Here is a 17,933-nt window from a genome sequence, read left to right on the forward strand (position 1 = left end):
TAGGCTTGATCAGATTCAGGTTTGATATTTTATTTTTTGTACAGATATTTATGTTGTTGTTTAGTTGCTAAGTCATGTCTGACTCTTTGCGACCCCATGGAGCCCAAAAAGTAAAATCTATCACTGTTTCCACTGTTTCTCCATCTATTTGTCATGAAGTGATGGGACCAGATGCCATGATCTTAAAATTTTGAATGTTGAGTTTTAAGCCAGCTTTGTTCTTCTCCTCTTTCACCCTCATCAAGAAGCTCTTTAGTTTTTCCTCACTGTCTGCCATTAGAATGGTATTATCTGCATATCTGAGATTCTTAATGTTTCTCCCGGTCATCTTGTGATTCCAGCTTGTGATTCATCCAGCCTGACATTTTGCATGGTGTACTCTGTAAATAGAGTAACAATATATACAGCCTTGTTGTACTCCTTTCCCAATTTTGAACTAATTAGTTGTTCCATGTCCAGTTCTAACTGTTGCTTTTTGACCTGTATACAGGTTTCTCAGGAGACAGGTAAAGTGGTCTGGTATTCCCATTTCTTTAAGAATTTTCCACAGTTAGTTGTGATCCACACAGTCAAAGGCTTTAGCGTAGGCAATGAAGCAGATGTTTTTCTGGAATTCTCTTGCTTTCTCTATGAGCCAACTAATGTTGACAATTTGATCTCTGGTTCCTCTGCCTTTTTAAATTCAGCTTGAACATCTGGAAGTTCTTGGTTCACGTACTGCTGAAGCCATGTGAAATGAGCTCAGCTGTTCAGTAGTTTCAGCATTCTTTGGCACTGCTTTTCTTTGGGATTGGAATGAAAGCTTTTTCCAGTCCTGTGGCCACTGCTGAACTTTCTAAATTTGCTAACATTTTGAGTGCAGCACTTTAACAGCATCATCCTTTAGGATTTTAAATAGCTTAACTGGAATTCCATCACCTCCACTAGCTTTGATCATAGTGATGCTTCATAGTGATGCTTCCTAAGGCCCACTTGACTTCACACTCTAGAGTGTCCAGGCTCTAGGTGAGTGACCCCACCATTGTGGTTATCTGAGTCATTAAGACCTTTTTTGTATAGTTTTTTTGTGTATTCTTGCCATCTCTTCTTGATGTCTTCTGCTTTTATTAGGTCCTCACCATTTCTGTCCTTTATCTTGCCCATACTTTCATGAAATGTTCCCTTGATGCTTCACTGTGCTTCTCTAAAACATAAACACATTTTCTTAAAAACAGTATGTATACTTTAAACTTTAATTTAGATTCATTTTGTCATATTGGTGAATAGAGTTCTTTTAAACCAATAAGTCAGATTATTAAAAAACTGTGTTCTTATTAACTTCTTGGTTTACAGTCCTTGAAGATATAAGGTGGAGTAGGTACATTCTTTAATATGGATAATCATATAGTCCTTCAAAATTACATATAATATGATCTTTCAGGGCTTCCCTGATGCCTCAGTTGGTAAAGAATCCGCCTGAAATGTGGGGGACCTGGGTTTGATCCCTGGATTGGGAAGATCCCCTGGAGGAGGGCATGGCAACCCACTCCAGTATTCTTGCCTGGAGAATCCCCATGGACAGAGGAGCCTAGCAGGCTGCAGTCCATGGGGTTGCAAAGAGTTGGACACAACTGAGCCACTGAGCACACACACATGACCCTTCAACATTACAGGTCTTTTAATCTGCTGTTATGCCATCAGAATTCTACCCTAGCTTTTTTTCTTTTGTAAAAAAAATTATTTTATATTGAAATATAGTTGATTTACATTGTTGTGTTAATTTCAGGTGTATGGCAAAGTCATTCAGTTATTCATATACATATATCAATTCTTTTTCAGATTCTTTCCCCATATAGGTTATTACAGACTATTGAGTAAAAGTTCCCTGTGCTCTACAGTATCCTTGTTGATTATCTATTTTATATATAGTTGTGTGCATATGTTAATCCCAACCTCCTAATTTATCCCTCCCCACCCACCTTCCCCCTTGAGTAACCATAAGTTGGTTTTCTAAGTCTGTGAGTTTGTTTCTGTTTTGTTAATAAGTTCATTCCTATCATTTTTTGTTTATTTTTTCTTTTTTAAAAATTTTAAATTGGACAATAATTGCTTTACAGTGTTGTGTTGGTTTCTGCGTACAATAATGCAAATCAGCCGTAAGTATATATTGTATCCTCTTCTTCTGGAGCCTCCCTCACACCCCCTCCTATCATTTTTTAGATTCCCTATGTATGCAGTATCATATGATATTTGTCTTTCTCTGACTTAAATTTACTTAGTATGATAAGATCTATCCATGTTGCTGTAAATGGCATTATTTCGTTGTTTTTTATGGCTGAGGAATATTCCATTTATATATGTTCCATCTTTTCTTTACCCATTCCTCTATTGGTGGACATTTAGGTTGTTTCCATGTCTTAGCTATTGTAAATACTCCTGCAGTGAATATTTGCATGTATGTATTTTTTTAAACAATTTTTCTGAATTAAGACATTTGAGTTTTATTTACTTCTTTTTGGCTGTGCTGGGTTCTCATTGCTGTGCTTGAGCTTTCTCTAGTTGCAGCAAGTAGGGGCTGCTCTCTAGAAGCCTCCTCCACAGAAGCCTCTGTGGTGTGAGGCTTCTCATTGCAGCGGCTTCTCGTGTAGATCACGGGCTCTAGGGCCCGAGGGCTGAGTAGTTGTGGTGCACGGGCTTGGTTGCCCTTTGGAATGTGAAATCTTCCCGGAGCAGGGATCTAATCCTTGTCCCCTGCATTGTCAGGCAGATTCTTAAGCACTGGACCACCAGGAAAGTCCTCATGTATCTTTTTGAATTATGGTTTTCTTCAGATATATGCCTGGGAGTGAGATTGCTGGATCATATGGTAAAGCTCTCTTTTGAGATCTTCTTTTTAAAAATTTTTGTTTCTGGCTGCCTTATGGGGCTTGCAGGATCTTAGTTCCCCAACCAGGGATTGAACATGGGCCCCAGTGGTGAAAGTGCCCAGTCCTTAACCACTGGATCATGAGGGCAATCTCTATTTTTACTTTTTCAAGGAAACTCCATACTGTTCTCTATAGTGGTTGTACCAATTTACATTCTTACCAACAGTGTAGGGAGCTCCTAAAAGGGAACAGGGTTCCCTTTTCTTTACACCCTCTCCAGCATTTGTTTGTAGACTTTTATTTGATGATGGTTATTCTGACCACTGTGAGGTGATACATCATTATAGTTTTGATTTGCATTTCTCTAATAATTAGCAGTGTCAAGCATCTTCTCATGTGTCTGTTGGCTTTCTGTATTTCATCTTTGGAGACGTGTCTATTTAGATCTTCTGCCCATTTTTCAATTGGCTTGTTTGGGGTTTTTTATTGAGTTGTGTGAGCTATTTGTATATTTTGGAAATTAAGCCCTTGTCAGTTGTACTGTTTGCAAGTAGCTGTGTGGATTTATTTCTGGGCTTTCTTTCCTTTTCCATTGATCTGCGTTTGTGTTTTTGTGCCAGTACCATATTATTTTATTATAGCTTTATAATATAGTCTGAAGTCTGGGAATCTGATTATTCCAGCTCTATTTTTTTTTTTTTTTGACTCTTCAGGGTCTGTTGTGTTTCCATACAAATCTTAACAGTTTAAAGACCAGAGCTATATTAATACATCTTCTGTTACCCAAACATTATTGACTGGTGACGTTTCAATATTCACTTGCATAACAAATCTCTGGCCACAGCCATTAGTTTCTGCAAAAATCCCCTAGTCAGTAACGTGTGAAGATTTTTTTGTTCTAGATCTGCAAAAAATGCCACTAGTAATTTAACAGGGGTTGCATTGAATCTGTGGATTACTTTGGATAGTATACTCATTTTGACAATATTGATTCTTCCAGTCCAGGAACATGGTGTATGTTTCCATCTGTTTCTGTCATCTTTGATTTCTTTCATCAGTCTCTTAACAGTTTTCAGAGTACAGGTCTTCTGCCTCCTTAGGTAGGTTTTTTCCTAGGTATTTTGTTCTTCTTGACGCAGTGATAAATGGGATTGTTTCCTTACATTTCTCTTTCTGACCTTTCATTGTTAGTGTATAGAAATGCAGTAGATTTCTGTATATAATTTTGTATCCTGCAACTTTACCAAATTCATTGATGAGCTCTAGTAGTTTTCTGGTAGCATCATTAGAATTTTCTTTGCATGGAATCATGTCATCTGCAAACAGTGATAGTTTTACATCTTCTTTTCCAATTTGGATTCCTTTTGTTTCTTCTTCTCTGATTACTATGGCTAGGACTTGCAAAACTGCATTGAATAAAAGTGGTGAGAGTGGACATCCTTGTCTTGTTCCTGATCTTAGAGGAAATGCTTTCCGATTTTCACCATTGAGTATGTTGTTAGCTGTGGGTTTTTCATATGTGGCCTTTACTATGTTGAGGTATGTTCCCTCTGTTCACACTTTCTGGAGAGTTGTTCTCAGAAATAGATGTTGAATTTTGTCAGAAGCTTTTTTTGCATCTGTTAGGATGATAATATGGTTTATATTCTCCACTTTCTTAATGTGTAGCACACTGGTTGGCTAGGGGATATTGAAAAAGTTCTATCCCTGGAATAATTCCCACTTGATCATGGTGTATGATCCTTTTAATATATTGTTAGATTCGGTTTGGTGGTATTTTGTTGAGAATTTTGCATCTACGTTCATCAGTGATACTGACCTAGTATTTTCTTTTTGTGTTTGTGATATCCTTGACTAGTTTTCTGTGAGTATGGTTTCAGTGTGTCTGCCCTCTGATGCCCTCTTGAAACACCTACCATCTTACTTGGGTTTCTCTTACCTTGGGCGTGGGTGTCTCTTCACGGCTGCTCCAGCAAAGCGCAGCCACTGCTCACAGAAAACTAGTCAATCTAATCACACTAGGACCACAGCCTTGTCTAACTCAATGAAACTAAGCCATGCCCGTGGGGCAACCCAAGATGGGCAGCTCATGGTGGAGAGATCTGACAGAATGTGGTCCGCTGGAGAAGGGAATGGCAAACCACTTCAGTATTCTTGCCTTGAGAACCCCATGAACAGTATGAAAAGGCAAAATGATAGGATACTGAAAGAGGAACTCCCCAGGTCAGTAGGGGCCCAATATGCTACTGGAGATCAGTGGAGAAATAACTCCAGAAAAAATGAAGGGATGGAGCCAAAGCAAAAAGAACACCTAGCTGTGGATGTGACTGGTGATAGAAGCAAGGTCCGAGGCTGTAAAGAGCAATATTGCATAGAAACCTGGAATGTCAGGTCCATGAATCAAGGCAGATTGGAAGTGGTCAAACAAGAGATGGCAAGAGTGAATGTCAACATTCTAGGAATCAGTGAACTGAAATGGACTGGAATGGGTGAATTTAACTCAGATGACCATTATATCTACTACTGCAGGCAGGAATCCCTCAGAAGAAATGGAGTGGCCATCATGGTCTACAAAAGAGTCTGAAATGCAGTACTTGGATGCAATCTCAAAAACGACAGAATGATCTCTGTTCGTTTCCAAGGCAAACCATTCAATATCACAGTAATCCAAGTCTATGCCCCAACCTGTAATGCTGAAGAAGCTGAAGTTGAACAGTTCTATAAAGACCTATAAGACCTTTTAGAACTAACACCCAAAAAAGATGTCCTTTTCATTATAGGGGACTGGAATGCAAAAGTAGGAAGTCAAGAAACACCTGGAGTAACAGGCAAATTTGGCCTTGGAATACGGAATGAAGCAGGGCAAAGACTAATAGAGTTTTGCCAAGAAAATGCACTGGTCATAACAAACACCCTCTTCCAACAACACAAGAGAAGACTCTGTACATGGACATCACCAGATGGTCAACACCAAAATCAGATTGACTATATTCTTTGCAGCCAAAGATGGAGAAGCTCTATACAGTCAGCAAAAACAAGACCAGGAGCTGACTGTGGCTCAGACCATGAACTCCTTATTGCCAAATTCAGACTTAAATTGAAGAAAGTAGGGAAAACCACTAGACCATTCAGGTATGACCTGAATCAAATCCCTTATGATTATACAGTGGAAGTGAGAAATAGATTTAAGGGCCTAGATCTGATAGATAGAGTGCCTGATGAACTATGGAATGAGGTTCGTGACATTGTACAGGAGACAGGGATCAAGATCATCTCCATGGAAAAGAAATGCAAAAAAGCAAAATAGCTGTCTGGGGAGGCCTTACAAACAGCTGTGAAAAGAAGAGAAGCAAAAGCAAAGGAGAAAAGGAAAGATATAAGCATCTGAATGCAGAGTTGCAAAGAATAGCAAGAAGAGATAAGAAAGCCTTCTTCAACGATCAATGCAAGGAAATAGAGGAAAACAACAGAATGAGAAAGACTAGGGATCTCTTCAAGAAAATCGGAGATACCAAGGGAACATTTCATGCAAAGATGGGCTTGATAAAGGACAGAAGTGGTATGGACCTAACAGAAGCAGAAGATATTAAGAAGAGATGGCAAGAATACACAGAAGAACTGTACAAAAAAGATCTTCACAATCCAGATAATCATGATGGTGTGATCACTGACCTAGAGCCAGACATCCTGGAATGTGAAGTCAAGTGGGCCTTAGAAAGCATCACTACGAACAAAGCTAGAGGAGGTGATGGAATTCCAGTTGAGCTCTTTCAAATCCTGAAAGATGATGCTGTGAAAGTGCTGCACTCAATATGCCAGCAAATTTGGAAAACTGGAAAACTCAGCAGTGGCCACAGGACTGGAAAAGATCAGTTTTCATTCCAATCCCAAAGAAAGGCAATGTCAAAGAATGCTCCAACTACTGCACAATTGCACTCATCTCACATGCTAGTAAAGTAATGCTCAAAATTCTCCAAGTCAGCCTTCAGCTATATGAGAACCGTGAACTTCCTGATGTTCAAGCTGGTTTTAGAAAAGGCAGAGGAACCAGAGATCAAATTGCCAACATCTGCTGGATCATCGAAAAAGCAAGCGAGTTCCAGAAAAACATCTATTTCTGCTTTATTGACTATGCCAAAGCCTTTGACTGTGTGGGATCACAATAAACTGTGGAAGATTCTGAGAGAGATGGGAATACCAGACCACCTGATCTGCCTCTTGAGAAATTTGTATGCGGGTCAGGAAGCAACAGTTAGAACTGGACATGAAACAACAGCCTGGTTCCAAATAGAAAAAGGAGTTCGTCAAGACTGTATATTGTCACCCTGTTTATTTAACTTCTGTGAAGAGTACATCATGAGAAACGCTGGATTGGAAGAAACACAAGCTGGAATCAAGATTGTCAGGAGAAATATCAATAACCTCAGATATGCAGATGACACCACCCTTATGGCAGAAAGTGAAGAGGAACTAAAAAACCTCTTGATGAAAGTGAAAGTGGAGAGTGAAAAAGTTGGCTTAAAGCTCAACATTCAGAAAACGAAGATCATGGCATCTGGTCCCATCACTTCATAGAAAATAGATGGGGAAACAGTGGAAACAGTGTCAGACTTTATTTTGGGGGGCTCCAAAATCACTGCAGATGGTGACTGCTGCCATGAAATTAAAAGACGCTTACTCCTTGGAAGGAAAGTTATGACCAACCTAGATAGCATATTCAAAAGCAGAGACATTACTTTGCCAACAAAGGTTCGTCTAGTCAAGGCTATGGTTTTTCTTGTGGTCATGTATGGATGTGAGAGTTGGACTGTGAAGAAGACTGAGCGCCGAAGAATTGATGCTTTTGAACTGTGGTGTTGGAGAAGACTCTTGAGAGTCCCTTGGACTGCAAGGAGATCCAACCAGTCCATTCTGAAGGATATCAGCCCTGGGATTTCTTTGGAAGGAATGATGCTAAAGCTGAAACTCCAGTACTTTGGTTACCTCATGCAAAGAGTTGACTCATTGGAAAGGACTCTGATGCTGGGAGGGATTGGGGGCAGAAGGAGAAGGGGACGACAGAGGATGAGATGGCTGGATGGCATCACTGACTCGATGGACATGAGTCTGAGTGAACTCCGGGAGTTGGTGATGGACAGGGAGGCCTGACATGCTGCGATTCATGGGGTCGCAAAGAGTCGGACACGACTGAGCGACTGATCTGATCTGATATCCTTGGTTTTGGTATCAGAGTGATGGTGGCCTCATAGAATGACTTTGGGAGTGTTCCTTCCCCTGAAATTTTCTGAAAGAGTTTCAGAAGGATACATGTTAACTCTTGTCTAAATGTTTGCCAGAATTCACCTGTGAAGCCGTCTGGTCCTGGACTTTTTGTTTGTTGGGAGTTTTTTAAATTCATGGTTTCAATTTCAGTACTTGTGATAGATCTGTTCCTGTCTTCTATGTCTTCGTGGTTGAGTTTTAGGAGATGGTTTTTTTCTTTTTTTAAAAATTTGTTAATTTATTTGGCTGCACTGGGTCTTCATTGCTGCCTCTGGGTTTTCCCTGATTGCAGAGAGCGTGAGCTATTCTTCACTGTGATTCCTGAGCTTCTCCTTGCAGTGGCTTCTCTTATTGTGGAACACAGGCTCTGGGGCATGTGGATTTTAGTAGCTGTGGCACATGGGCTCAGTATTTGTGGTTTGTTGGCTCAGTAGTTGTGGTGCATGGGCTTAGTTGTTCCACAGCATGTGAGATCTTCCCTGACCAGGGAGTGATCCCATGTTCCCTGCATTGGCAGGTGGATTCTTAACCTCTAGACCACCAGAGATGGAGAAGGCAATGGCACCCCACTCCAATACTCTTGCCTGGAAAATCCCATGGATGGAGGAGCCTGGTGGGCTGCAGTCCATGGGGTCGCTGAGAGTCAGACATGACTAAAGCGACTTAGCAGCAGCAGCAGACCACCAGAGAAGCCCTAGGTATTTTTTGGTTTCTTTGACATCTTCAGTGATCCATTGGTTGTTAAGTCGCATGTTGTTTAGCCTTCACATTTTTGTGTTTTTTACAGATTTTGTAATTCTTCCTTGTAATTGAAGATTAGATTAGAATCTGCAGGCAATGTGGTCAGAAAACATACTTGATATTATTTCAATTTTGTGAAATTTACCAAGGCTCACTTTGTGACCCAACATATGATTTATCCTAGTGAATAATCCATGTGCACTTGAAAAAAATGTGCATTCTGCTGCTTTAGGATGGAATACTCTGTAAATACTAGTTGAGTTCATCTGTTCTAATGTGTCACTTAAGGCCTCTGTTTCCTCGTTGATTTTATGTCTGAATGATTTGTCAATTGATTTAAGTGGCGTGCTAAAATCACCCACTACTATTGTGTTGCTGTCAATTTCTCCTTTTATGTCTGTTAACGTTTGTTTTCTACATTGAAGTGCTTCTATGCTGTGTTCATCTATATTTACAATTGTTATGTCTTCTTGGGTTGACTTCTTGATCATTTTGTAGTGTCTTTCTTTGACTCTTGTAGCAGTCTTTGTTTTAAAGACCTGTTTTTTGATAAGAATATTGCTACTCCAACTTTCTTTTGAATTCCATTTGCATGGAATACCTTCTTCCATCCCCTCCCTTTCAGACTCTTTGCGTCTCTAATCTGAAGTGGGTCTCTTGTAGACAGCATACATATGGGTCTTATTTTTATATCCATTCAGCCAGTCTATGTCTTCTGGTTGGAGTAGTTAATCTATTTACATTTAAGGTAATTGCCAATATGTATGTTCTTCTTCCCATTTTGCTCATTGTTGTGGATGTGCTTTTGTAGGTCTTTTTCTCTTTTTTTCTCTTATGATTTTATGACTATCTTTAGTGTTGAGGTTGAATTCCTTTTTCTTTTTTCTCTGTGTGTGTTTATACATGTGTGCATGCATGCTCAGTCATGTCTGACTCTGTATAACCCTATGGACTGTAATCTGCCAGACTTCTCTGTCCATGGGATTTTCCAGGCAAGAATCCTGGAGTAGGTTGCCATCTCCTCCTCCAGGAGATCTTCCTGAACTAGGGATCAAACCCAATTCTCCTGCGTCTCCTGCACTGCAGACAGATTCTTTACCACTGAGCCATCAGAGAAGCCCATGTATATATGTACACATATATGTTTATATGTATATGTATGTGTATACATACTTTATGTATATATATGAATGTACTATATATTTATAGTGCATTTCTGGTTTGCGGTTACCAGGAGGTTTTGATATAGTAGTTAGAGGTCTTTTAATCTACTGTTTGTGTCATCAAAATTTTACACCAGCTTTTTTCTTGATTAATGTTAGATATGAGTTTCTTAGTATCCCGAATGGAGAGTTCCAAAGAATAGCAAGAAGAGATAAGAAAGCCTTCCTTAGTGATCAGTGCAAAGAAATAGAGGAAAACAATAGAATAGAAAAGATTAGAGATCTCTTCAAGAAAATTAGAGATACCAAGGGAACATTTCATGCAGAGATGGGCACAATATAGGACAGAAATGGTATGGACCTAACAGAAGCAGAAGATATTAAGAGATGGCAAGAATACACAGAAGAAGTACACAAAAAAACAGATCTTCATGACCCAGATAACCACGATGGTGTGATCACTGACTTAGAGCCAGACATCCTGGAATGCAAAGTCAAGTGGGTCTTAGGAAGCATCACTATGAACAAAGCTAGTGGAGGTGATGGAATTCCAGTTGAGCTATTTCAAATCCTAAAAGATGGTGCTGTGAAAGTGCTGCATTCAATATGCCAGCAAATTTGGAAAACTCAGCAGTGGCCACAGGACTGGAAAAGGTCAGTTTTCATTCTGATCCCAAAGACGGGCAATGCCAAAGAATGCTCAAAGTACTGCACAGTTGTACTCATTTAACAAGCTAGCAAAGTAATGCTCAAAATTCTCCAAGCGAGGCTTCAACAGTACATGAACCAAGAACTTCCAGATATTCAACTGGATTTAGAAAAAGCAGAGGAACCAGAGATCAAATTGCCAACATCCATTGGGTCATCGAAAAAGCAAGAGTGTTCCAAAAAAACATCTCCTGCTTTGTTGACTATGCCAACACCTTTGACTATGTGGATCACAACAACCTGGAAAATTCCTCAAGAGATGGGAATACCAGACCACCTGACCTGCCTCTTGAAAAACCTGTATGTAGGTCAGGAAGCAACAGTTAGAACTGGACATGGAAAAACAGACTGGTTCCAAATAAGAAAAGAAGTACATCAAGGCCGTATATTGTCACCCCGCTTATTTAACTTATATGCAGAGTACATCATGAGAAAGGCCAGGCTGGAATCAAGATTGCTGGGAGAAATATCAATAACCTCAGATATGCAGATGACACCACCGTTCTAGCAGAAAGTGAAGCGGAACTAAAGAGCCTTCTGATGAAAGTGAAAGAGGAGAGTGAAAAAGCTTAAAACTCAACATTCAAAAAACAAAGATCATGGCATCCAGTCCCATGACTTCATGGCAAATAGATGGGGAAACAATGGAAACAGTGACAGACTTTATTTTGGGGGGCTCCAAAATCACTGCACATGGTGACTGCAGCCATGAAATTAAAAGACGCTTACTCCTTGGAAGGAAAGTTATAACCAACCTAAACAGCATATTGAAAAGCAGAGACATTACTTTGCCAACAAAGGTCCGTCTAGTCAAGGCTATGGTTTTTCCAGCAGTCATGTATGGCTGTGAGAGTTGGACTATAAAGAAAGCTGAGGACCGAAGAATTGATGCTTTTGAACTGTGGTGTTGGAGAAGACTCTTGAGAGTCCCTTGGACTGCAAGGATATCCAACACGTCCATCCTAAAGGAGATCAGTCCTGGGTGTTCATTGGAAGGACTGATGCTGAAGCTGAAACTCCAATCCTTTGGCCACCTGATGCAAAGAACTGACTACTTGGAAAAGACCCTGATGCTAGGAAAGAGTGAAGGCAGGAGGAGAAGGGGATGACAGAGGATGAGATGGCTGGACGGCATCACTGACTCGATGGACATGCGTTTTAGCAAGCTCCAGGCGTTGGTGATGGACAGGGAAGCCTGGTGTGCTGCAGTCCAATGGATTGCAAAGAGTCAGACACTACTGAGTGACTGAACTGACTGATTATTGTTGTTATTACAATGAATTAGGAAAAAGTACTTTTTTAAATGTTCTTAGGAATTTTCATCGGTAGGAAAGTAATAATATGTTGGCTTTTGTTAGAGCATAATACTTTGCAGTCATCAGTGTGATGAATATAAAAATCTGTAATTACTGGCCCTCATGACAGAAAATGTGCTCTTTGTTTGACTAAACTATTACCCTTATCAACCATGTGTTGTAGGACTAGTAACAGATAAATAGAATACCTGTTGTTCAGTTTATTGTAAGTGACTTCAGTTTGGAATCACTGTCGTTTCATTGTAGAAAGAAGTCTAGCCAAAGTAACATGTCTAGCAAGGGGAGTCTAATGCAGCGTGCCTGGGGTCTTGTTAGAAATATGAATTCTCAGTTTGGACATGAAGAGATTCTAATTCACTATTTCAGAGTTAAGTTCCAGGACTCATCACTTAAAACGTGCTCCCTAGATGATTCTGATGTCCCATTTTGAGATTAAGTTTTTATTCCTTTGGTTGTACCAGGAAGCCACCAGAAAGCAAAATAAAACCATCTGAGCCCTTACAAAACCAAGCTTTCTATCCTGGACTTCGGCTGAGGCTTGAATTAAGAAATAGCCACTTCTGAAACACCAGTGGATATGTTATAAAGATGCTATCAAGTGTGATGTGTTCTTCATTATCTTAATGCGCTTTATACAAACAAACACTCTGTGACAAATTATTGTTAGCTCAGGGAATGGGAAAAAACAGAGATGGTTTTCCTACTGAACAAGAGGATTGCATCTTTTTCTTTTTGCTGCAAGGAAACTCAAAGCTACTTGACTACTACTTTTTCAATTATTCTCTCCTATCCTCTTTTAATGCTTCTTATCCACCCTCCTTCAGCTTTTTTTTGTTGTGTTGTTGTTAGCGATTTTTGATCTTTCAGTATCCAGTTTTCTTTCTTCTGAATTAAAAAAAAATATTGAATTATAGTTGATTTGCAATGTTGTGTTAATTTTCTGCTCTACAGAAAAGTGATTCAGTTTTACATATATATATTCTTTCTTATTTTTTTCTATTATGGCTTAATTATCACAGGATATCGGACATGATTCCCCATTCTATACAGTAAGACCTTGTTGTTTATCCATCTTACATATGATAGTTTGCAACTGCTAATCCCAAACTCCCAATCCTTCCCTATATGCCACCCCCACACCTGGCAACCACAAGTCTGTTCTCTTCATCTGGGAGTTTTTGTTCTTTAGATATGTTCATTTGTATCATATTGTAGCTTCCACATGTAAGTGATGTCATATGGCATTTGTCTTTCTCTGATTTACTTTACTTAGTATGATAATCTCTAGATTCATCTGTGTTGCTGCAGATGGCATTATTTCATTCTTTGTAATGGCTGAGTAATATTTCATTGTGTGCATATACCATCTCTTTATCCATCCATCTGTTGATGGACATTTAGGTTGCTTCTGTGTCTTGGCTATTGAAAATAGTGCTGCTGTGAACACAGGGGTCATGTATTTTTGAATTAAGAGTTTTTTTTAATTCTTTAATTCTTGTCTGGATACGTGTCTAGAAGTGGGATTGCTGGGTCATATGTTAGCTCTATTTTTAATTTTTTGAGGAACACCCATATTGTTTTCCATAGTAGCTGCACCAATTTACACTCCCACCAACAGTGTCGGAGGGTTCCTCTTTGCCCACACCCTCTCCAGTACTTGTTATTTGTAGACTTTTTAATGGTTGTCATTCTGACTGGTGTGAAATGGTACCTTATTGTAGTTTTGATTTGCATTTCTCTAATAATTAGCAACGATGTGCATCTTTTTATGTGCCTGTAGCCCGTCTGTTATGTCTTCTTTTCTCCAGGCTTATAAGTTTCTCTGGAGAAGCAGGACGAAGTTCAAGTTCTTGACCATGTTGCAGCCTCTCTTCACACAGTTGGGTGCAATCTCTTCTTTAGTCAGTTTCTGTTGGCTGTTGTTTTTCTTGGTTTCCAGTCATAGACTCTTGTCTTTTTCCGTGCTTAGTTGTTTTTCTTTGAGTGCCAGATATTGGTTGTGAAGAGTTGTAATTTGAGCTTTGCAGGGGTGGTGTCTTCTTCCAGAGAGGACTGAAGTGAACTCTGGCAGATGCAGAAGGTCCACAGCAATCCCAGATCATCTAAGCACATCTGGGAATGTGATTGTTTGAAGTTAACCTTCAGTTGCTACAGGGGTTAGTCTATTTAGGTTGGTTCCTTCTTGCTCTTAGGTTGAAAGCATTTCAAGCCCCAGAACAAAACCTAGAGAGTTTCTTGCAACCTCCACCTTCCTTGGGAGACTCTGATTTTCATTATTTATCTCTGACTCCCTCAAAAGTGAAAGTGAAAGTCACACAGTCATGTCCGACTCTTTGCGATCATGGGCTATAGCCTGCCTGGCTCCTCTGTCCATGGAATTCTCCAGGCAAGAATACCGGAGTGGGTTGTCATTTCCTTCTCTAGGGAATCTTTCCGACCCAGGGATCGAACCCAGGTCTCCTGTACTGCAGGCAGATTCTTTACAGTTGAGCCACTAGGGAAGCCTTATTCCCTCAAAAGCTCTATCTAAAGCTGAACAAAGCTTTATTCAGCTTTTTAGCTTTTCAACCTTTTCTGCCAGAATCAGCAGATGCCCAGGGGAAAAAAGTTGCTCTAAGGCTTAACTCTGGGTTTCCCTCTTCTCTCACATTTTGGCCTTGTAATTCTTCAGTGCCTTTTTAGCTCTCTGGTGGTTTAAAAGATATATATATGTGTGTGTGTATTTTAAATTGTGGTAAGTTTCACATAACTGAGCTTAACATTTTAGTCGCCTTTAATTGTATAGTCCAGTGATTTTAAGTAGAATGATGATGTGCAGTCATCCCCACCATTCATCTCCAGAACCTTCTTCATTTTACAGAAGTGAAACCCTGTAGCCATTAAGCAGTGATTTCCTGTTCTACCCTCCTCTCAGCTCCTGGCAAACACCATTCCACTTTCTGTTTCTATGAATTTGAGTATTCTAGGCATCTCATATAGGTGGCCCCAGACTTCATCTCTGCTGTGACTGAACCACACACACAGTTGGGTTTCCAGGGCAGCGACCCGGAACACCCCACTGAACCTGGAGTGCCGAGTCCTGCCTCCCTCCCTCCCCCGCCCCACATTCAGCCGCCTTTGTGTGGGGAGAGGCGCTGGGGTGTGGGATGAGGTCCTATCTGGGTGGCCGAGGATGCCTTCGCCATCATGGCCCAGGAAACGGAGCCAGAAGTTCTCAGACCCCTCACTCCCCATTGCCTGGGGGATTGTGGAAGTGGAAACACCCCAAGTTAGAAATCCTGACAGATTCCATGGTTTGGGCAGGAGCTCTGGGTTGGAGGTTGCAGGGGTCCCAGGAAGAGACTGGGGACCCGTCCCATTGACCACCCTGATTCTACGCCATGTCCCCTCTTCTCTGTGTATGACCTCGAGACTTGGTCGACTGGCTCCCTTTCCATGGCTGTCATCTGTTCTGGGTTAAACTGAGTTGAATGTGGGACCTCACTGCAAAGGAAACCTTGTTAAAATTCCTCCCACACGTTCTAGGTTTTTTTCTACTTGGACCTAACATTGGTCTCAATTTTGCCCTAATATGCTCAGCTGTAAACACACATGTTTTCAAGGTTTTCAGTATGACCCCTTTAACTTCAACGGGAGTCAGAATACCTTATGAATCAGAATACTCAGTGTTCCCCCTGCCCCCACAAGTCCATAGCAGGGGCAATGGGGTTTATTTTAATTTAGGACATGATTTCTGTATTTGAGTTAATTTTTATCAGCCCCAGTTATGATGCCTCGTCATCAGTATTGGGTATGAACCTATTATTTAGAGACTTGGGGTTTTTTCTGAAGACAGTTCTTTGCTATGCTCTAGTTTCATGATGTGGTTTTAGCAGAGTTAATCAGAAATGACTCAGTTTATATAATTTTATTCAGCTTCAAACTGGTTTGTGCTAGACAAGCCAATCCCAATGTCCTGCCACCCCACCCCCGGACAGTTGCTCGCGCACAGCAGCCACAGCCGGTGCTGAGACCTCGTGGACTCCTTTCTCAGTGCGCGGCTCCCTAGGGAGAGTGCCTCGGGGGTGGCAGCTTCAGGCGCGCTTGCCCTCGGTGGCAGGCAGGTGCCAGGTGGACCTGGGTCTAAAGTGCCAGGTGATGGGGGGGCCAGGTGGTGAGTGCATGGACTTTGGGGTGAAGGACTGAACATTTCTCTCTTAAGAAAACCCAGGTGACTCGAGTGATAAAGAACCTGCCTGCTGGTGCAGGAGAAGTAAGAGATGTGAATTCAGTAATTGGGTCCAGAAGATCCCCTGAAGGAGGAAATGGCAACCCACTCCAGCATTCTTGCTTGGAGCATCCCATGGACAGAGGAGCCTGTTGGGCTGCAGTCCATGGAGTCGCAAAGAATCAGACATGACTGAAATGACGTAGCATGAATGTATTGTTTGTTTTTGTGTGTCTGGCTTAGTTCACTTAGCATAACGTCCTTAGGGTTCATCCATGTTGTAGAATATGTCAGAATTTCATTCCTTTTTAAGACTGAATATTCCATTGTGTGAACAGACCACATTTTGTTGAGTAATTGATCTGTCATTGGACACTTTATCCATTCATCCATTCACTTTTGGCTATTTTGAATAATGCTGCTGTGAACACAAGTATATTAATACCTATTTGAGTTCCTGCTGTCAGTTCTTTGGGTGTTTGCCCAGAAGTAGAATTGCTAGATCAGGTGATAATCCCATGTGTAGCTTGCTCAGGAACCACTGCACTGTTTTCCACAGTTAGCTACACCATTTTACATTCCCACTAGCAATGCATAAAATTAGCACTTTCTCCATATCCCTGGCCAACACTTATTTTCTCTCTTGTTTTGTTGACACAAGCCATTCTAATTGGTGTCAAGTGATTTTTAAAAATTGTTTATCTAGATTTTCTACTTCTCCGCAGGAGGGTAGATCCAGAAGTGAAACTCTGTCTCACAGACTTGTGCACCTAGCACAGTTCCGTGTGCACGTGTGTGTGTGTGCCAAGTTGCTTCAGTCATGTCCAATTCTTTGTGGTGCCTTGGACTATAACCTACCAGGCTCCTCTGTCCATGGGATAGTGGGTGCTTAATAAATATAGGGAGAAGAGAGAAGGGAGGGTAAGAGAATGCTCTGAAAACTGAATGTGGTTTGCAAATGTAAGATACGAGTTATACATGGCATAGTATGGTGGGTAAGTATTGGCTTCTGCAATTAGAATGACCTGAAGATGTGTGACTTTGGGTGTTATTTTACCTATATTGAAGAAAAATACTAATTATATATATATATAATTTTACTTTATGAACAGCATATTGCTAGGCTAGGACTCAAAAAAATGTGTATTTGTTCAGGAACTGTTAAAAAGAAGATAATGATAACATCTCGTTTGTAAAGATGAAATGTCTGTTGTAAGGATAACATGAAATAAAGCAAAGTTTCTGGCACATAAGTGCTCAGTAGCTATAATTATTTTCTGCAGTTGTATTTTTTGATTTTTTTTGAACCAAACTTACTGTTGCCTTTGCTGATTAAGTCCCGAGTCCAAGGTTACTTTTTTTTCCTAAAGACTTCTTTCTTCCCCAGTGGTGTCTGTGTGATATGGTTTCCGTTGAAACTGCATTTGGTTGCAGAAAAATGGAGCCTGACCTTGTTCTAATTTCTCATTTGGGTTTTCTTGTTCTGCCAGGACTCTGGTTAGGAGTAGAATGGGACAATCCTGAGCGGGGAAAGCACGATGGAAGCCACGAAGGGACTGTGTATTTTAAATGCAGGTAATTTTCCATTTTGAACTGGCCTGGTTATCTTTATTTTTAAAATGTTTATGTGTTTATTTGGTTGCGTCGGCTCCTAGCTGCAGCTCCTGGGATCTTCATTTTGGCACTCCTG

At 40.6% G+C, this 17,933-nt stretch overlaps 1 protein-coding gene across 2 annotated transcripts in view; it reads left to right on the forward strand.

The window, feature by feature from the left end:
- TBCE (tubulin folding cofactor E) overlaps positions 1 to 17,933 on the forward strand; it is a 91,641-nt gene that overhangs the window by 35,374 nt on the left and 38,334 nt on the right. For both annotated transcript variants that reach the window (XM_006075490.4, XM_006075491.4), the window contains exon 3: positions 17,734 to 17,818. In XM_006075490.4, the coding sequence (XP_006075552.2) occupies positions 17,734 to 17,818 (85 nt within the window). The remainder of the gene's footprint in view (positions 1 to 17,733; positions 17,819 to 17,933) is intronic.

Source organism: Bubalus bubalis, chromosome 4, assembly GCF_019923935.1.
Source record: "Bubalus bubalis isolate 160015118507 breed Murrah chromosome 4, NDDB_SH_1, whole genome shotgun sequence".
NCBI lineage: Eukaryota > Metazoa > Chordata > Mammalia > Artiodactyla > Bovidae > Bubalus > Bubalus bubalis.